The 5,583-nt window shown below is 39.2% G+C and overlaps 1 protein-coding gene across 1 annotated transcript; it reads right to left on the bottom strand.

The window, feature by feature from the left end:
• Positions 1-603: 603 nt before the first annotated feature.
• LOC117416585 (prothymosin alpha-like) lies at positions 604-5,360 on the bottom strand. Its single transcript, XM_034027799.3, has 5 exons — positions 5,202-5,360; positions 2,235-2,306; positions 1,936-2,032; positions 1,468-1,535; positions 604-1,203 (listed from the first exon to the last, which is right to left on the bottom strand). The coding sequence occupies exons 1-5, from the start codon at positions 5,244-5,246 to the stop codon at positions 1,156-1,158; spliced, it is 330 nt and encodes a 109-aa protein (XP_033883690.1). The 5' UTR covers positions 5,247-5,360; the 3' UTR covers positions 604-1,155.
• Between the last annotated feature and the right edge of the window lie 223 nt (positions 5,361-5,583).

The following is a 5,583-nucleotide window of genomic DNA, read 5'->3' as shown; positions in this document are numbered from 1 at the left end:
TTAATGTCATTGTTGGATTTTTTTTTGTTTTTTTATCATACATACTATTCAAAAAACAGGCAATGTAGTAGTAATCAAGACAGAAACTCTGATACTATTTACAAACTCCAATTGTGCCACTAGGGGGAGCCAGGGGATTTCCATTTGGCACTTGCAGACAATGGGGCTTTATTGTACTATGGTAGCAGTGAAAGTACTGAATAAATTGGTTAAATATTGTTTTTAAATGGCATGTTGCACCTCTGCAGATCTTATGTCAATACACTCCATTGAACAAAAGTTATTGTATTTCTTGCTCTTATTGTATTGTAACACTTAATGTATTTGCTTACGATTGTAAGTCGCCCTGGATAAGGGCGTCTGCTAAGAAATAAATAATAACAAAGGATCACTGACTAAATTATAAATTCATTTTTCACTAGGCTGAAGTGCAATGGAAGATACAGACTATGAATGGAAGTTATGGCTGGTTAATTTTTTTGTAATGATATCTGGCTCATGTTTAATTCAAGCCCTACTGACTGCCAAGTAGACAGTATTGTATATAAACATTTTGTGCATGACAACTGAGTTTGACATAGGAAAAGTAAACAAGACAAGAACTCGGCAAAATAAAATTCCGGTTTATTATCGGACAACAAACTGTTTCACACATACAAACAGGCTGCAATAAACAGTAATTTCATAGACAAAAAAAAAATTCTTTGGCCTTGCCATCTCATACAAACCAACTACTTATGGTACAACTAAAGTACATACACAAAAAAAAAAAAAATTACTGGAATGCGCTGAATATTTCTCATGGTTTTCTTTTTATACAAGTTTTGTCGAGATAACATGACATGGTCAAACCACAAGTAAAGTATTTTATAGAGAAGCATCAACTTCAAAAGCACCGTTTGGTCACCAGAGAGATAACTGTTTTAAAAATGGCTGACCTCCTAACAATATATACAAAAATATAAAATGTAAATAAAAATACAAACAAATTCTCGAAGTATTTAAGAAAGAAGGTAGAGCCTTGAAGTGTTGATAGTTTCTTAAAGTGTGCAGTGGGTGTGTTTGCACGGACGCTGCTCTCTACTTGTGGATGATCACCACGTTCTCTTTTCCAAGAGGTGAACTGCTGAGGGGTTTCCTGCTGTGAGCAGCCACTTAATCATCGTCATCAGTTTTCTGCTTCTTTGTTTCAACATCATCATCCTAGAACAGATGTTACACATTAGGAAACGTGCTGCACACAGAATAGGTTAATGGACCAAGTGAAAAATGAAACACATCTTCATTAAGATTATTGGCAAATAAAATGCTGAATCTGGACAGCAGTATCTATTCAAGACATGTTTCAAAACTAGTGCCTCTGTTCACTTGTATTGAACAGAATAGTGAACAGCATGACAGGTGGTACAGTCTACCCCCTACATCTGCACATTCACCACGTTGTTCAGAGTAGAGGAGTGCATTTACCTCATCATCTTCAGCAGCCCGTTTTCCTATACCTCCCTCAACCTCATCATCATCTCCATCGTCATCACCTTTACAAAAAAAAAAACATTCCTATAAAAATGAACACTAAAATGGCATTTGAATCAAGGACAGGTTTGTACTTGTACTGCAGACTCAACATTAAGTAAAAGGGTTCTTTGCCTTTACAATACCAACATTGACCACATAGGTGGCGCCACCCTCACAAATAAGCCCTTACATGTCTTAACCCAAGCAAGACCCACACAAGATTATCAACCTTTTGGAAACCCAACACAGATGTAGACTCAACTATTTTGCTTTTAACTACCAGTTTGTTTTGGATAAAAAGACATAAAGTAACCATCTTTCTAGAGCACAGATTAGGATTAACAGCCTTCCACAATTAAGACCAGTTCACAACACAATTTCATTTGAAAACAAAGATAGTTTCATCTTAGTGTTGCCTACCTGCTCCGTCATCTTCCTCCTCATCCTCCTCAACTTCATCCTCATCTTCCTCGTCTACCTCATTTTCTGCCTCCTGCTCGCCATTTTCCTCATTCTCCTAACAAACAGGGGGATGGTTAATTAGCTGTCTTAACAGATTCTTCTCTTTGCATAGAAAGCAGTGCAAGTCAGGACATTCCACAGAGTGCAACCCCTCAAATACAGAAATCCAGGAATGAAGTGGCTCAAGGTACCACTGCCATGCGTGTAATGTTTCTTCAGTGCTTCTTGCATCTACACCGACAAAGCACTTTACTTACTGCCTTTCCATTTGCAGGTTTGTCTTTGCCATTTTCTTTGTCTTCCACCACTTCTTTCTTTTCTTTAAGGTCCTGCAACATGGAGGAAAAAAACAGTGCTTAGAGCAATCCTCCGATTTGACATGATATACCACACAATTTTACATTAGACTGCAAGTTGCAGCTACCCACCCCGCCAAAAAAAATAATTTTAAAAAATAAAAAATGTAAATTGTCTTCAGTTGTAAACTTGATTCCCAGTCAGTTGATTATACCGTCAATGACAAACTGTCAATTACAGTTGTGCTCCCATATTAAAAGGTCATGGTCGTCAATGGTAGCATTTCCCACCCTTGCACACACCGGTAAACTCAAAAGCATGCTCTCTTTGCATTTGAAATGTGACACTTCAGACCTGAGGCTCTCTATTGGCTACTTTCCAGTTTGACGACCCGCCCACTTTACTGTAACCAAAAAACGCTGCAATCAGATACATTGGTCGCGCAGAGACAGCATGGGCATTGTAGTTCCCGTCATGCTTCAGACGCTATACATTTCCATTTCGACACGCCCGGTGAAAACACTGCAAATCCCAGAGTGCTTTGCCCAGTCAGATTAAGAACAGCAAATTAGCTGCGAGAGAAACGCTGCAGACTACCAGAAAGAGGCTGGCTAACTTAGCTCGAGTGGAAAGAGACAATAGCGATTTAGGGGAAAAAGAAACAGGAGGTATAATGCAAACAGACATGTTCCCTCTCAATCCATGCTAGCAGACCGCGCTTGTTTCAAAGCACTATTACGTTTAAGCAGAACAAAGGTTTTAGATTTTTTTTTTTCGTAGGGGCTGGCGGGGTATAAGAATTTTCTTGCTTCAGTTTTCCCGTTTACGTTTTTTTTTTTTTTGTTATTTTTTATTTATTTTTATTAAACAAAACCTGCTTTTTTGCTGCTTATTTTCAAGTTAATTCACATTCACCTCGATTAACACCACCGTTCATTGCTTTCTCTTACAGACGTCTTGCTTTATCGGGCAAATCTATTATTAAAATTAGTTTTCTTTAATCTTTAGCCTTTAAGCCGGTTACCGACTACATCACGCCAGAACGACCCCCTTGCATCAAATCCATTAGAACGCTTATTTATCTTACTTGGGCTATAGTATATGACAATCTTATCAGAATATGGCACCCGCTTGTACAGATTTCATCGCAAATCGGTTGCGCTTTAAAAATAGCTCAGCACACCAGCCTACATGCATTTCCTTAATTGAAGCCCCCCACATTACACACGCATATTTATTGAGAACGAGAATCACATTTTCCATTAAGCAAGGAAGAAAAACAATCGAATTTGTGACGTACATATATTCATGGCAAAAGATAATGCAAACCAGTCACAAATCGATAGCAAAAAAAAAAAAAAAAAAAAAAACACAACTACACCTTTTTACGTATTTAATACATTCGGCAACCGGTCGGTACAGCTTTACAAAATGAGACTCGCTGCCCTTTGAGTCGTTGATAAAACGAGAGCAAAAAATAAATAAATAAATAAAACTAGGTTGCAGCAAGAGCCCTGGTTTGCGTCACAGAAGAGGGCATTTAGTTAGGTCAGTTCATACTTTTGGAATGCAACTCTTACTGCAAGGTGTGTGCTTGTGTAGCAGTTTGCATGCGGCGCCGCAAACGTCTCAGTCTCTAAACAAGCACAGCAGGGACCGCTCGCTGATTCAGCCGCCAGCACCAGTGCTGAACAGAAGCCGACATGCAATCACATCCCGTTTTAAACACATCTTGCCTATCTTCAATTCAGTATCTGCTATAACAAGTAGAGTATGTATTTTAATCAATTAAAGACTTACGGAAGGAACAAATTAAATAAACAAACCCTACATAGTTCTCGAAATGACATGGTTTTGGTATTGCTCGTCTAATCACTCAACTTAGCCTGGGTGTGCAGCACACACGTCGCAAGAGCCCGTTAATGGAACAAACCCAACAAAAAGTGGGGAAAGCAGAAACGGAACGAACACATACAAGGCTCACTGACCTTAACGGTTAAATACGATATTCACGCTCAGCATTTCATCCTATGCAAGTAAAATGCGTTCAGGCAGGAACGCTCGTAGTAGCACCGCACCAAAGTATAAAGAGACTCGGACTAGTGAACGATCGCGGAAAATATCGGGTAGTGGACTGTGGACAGTCCAATTAAAAAAAAGTTGATACACCAGTACACTGTCCATTTAACTGTTAACCCATTATTAAGTTCATATCGAACTTTCATCTGTATTCACGTCCATTTCGTAAGCCCGACCTTAGAACAAGCAACACCCGCTCCCCTAGGAAGCGTGGGCTGTTTTCATAAATAAAATACTTTCTTTTTTTTTAACCAAATAAGAGTCGTGGACATGACCCATTGATTTTTTGGAGAAGACCAAAAAAAGTGCATACCGGTAGCCTTACCAACCATTTACTAGAGTGTTATCTCCGCTTGTCCTCTCAGTGAAGAGACGGCTGTACAGCATGCACACAATAGTTTCCATAGCATACACTGAAAATCGATTATTGATGGGAAAAAAACTAAAATGTGAATAAACATATTATCCCCCGTCCTCAAATCAACTCTCCCTCACCTTCTCCCGTGTGTCCAAAAGTGCAGCCGACACGCTACCTTAAACAAAGAAACCGCGCAGATGCGCAGCCTACCCCGGACAATAAGAAATTCTATTCTAAAGAAACGAACTTACAGCGTTTCACTGTGCCGCTTTTTAAATTTCAAACTGCTCTGCACAAGTCTCGATCTCTTTGGTTCCAAGTTATTCTCTCGATACTTTAATGAGTGTCTATTTGTGGCATGGCTGGAAAAATAAAACAAATGGAAATCTACGGTTTCCGAAAATTCAATTTACTAAAGTCTGCATCGGTACCGTTCCATCACCAGATGATAGGAAGCAAGCAAACCCTTATGATAGTACTTTTTTCTTACCTTAGCGGGAATATCAGAACTGGTTTCTACTTTTGTGTCTGCCATTTTAAATAAAAATGCTTAATATCTTGTTCAGAAAGAAAAAAAAAAATAAGATATCCACTTCCAGAAATAACAATACAAAATTGGCTATTGCTGCCAGTGGCTAACTCTCACTAGGCGGTTGAACCTTTAATATAGAGTACTGGGCGGAGTCGAGGCGCGAGTCGGTGTGCTCTTATTGGTCAGCGCTTCATTAAAATTCCAGCTTTTGATTAGTCAGTGACGAACAATGGATCGTATTTCATAACGAGGAGAGACGCCTCTTATCCGTCCTCCTCGGCTCATCTGTGTGATGAGCTGCAAACAGACCTCAGCTGTTTAATCGGTTTATCAGATTTCT

Source organism: Acipenser ruthenus, chromosome 12, assembly GCF_902713425.1.
Source record: "Acipenser ruthenus chromosome 12, fAciRut3.2 maternal haplotype, whole genome shotgun sequence".
Taxonomy (NCBI): Eukaryota; Metazoa; Chordata; class Actinopteri; order Acipenseriformes; family Acipenseridae; genus Acipenser; species Acipenser ruthenus.
The sequence above is the reverse complement of the archived record's forward strand: the minus strand, read 5'-3'. Positions and strand labels throughout refer to the sequence as shown.

Bases quoted from the DNA above. Each gene is read 5' to 3' on its own strand.
- LOC117416585 (XM_034027799.3), bottom strand. From the start codon at position 5,246: ATGGCAGACACAAAAGTAGAAACCAGTTCTGATATTCCCGCTAAG. The intron at 2,307-5,201 runs GTAAGAAAAAAG...TCCATGTTGCAG, and splicing joins GTTCTGATATTCCCGCTAAG to GACCTTAAAGAAAAGAAAGA. The intron at 1,204-1,467 runs GTAAATGCACTC...CATCTGTTCTAG, and splicing joins GGGCTGCTGAAGATGATGAG to GATGATGATGTTGAAACAAA.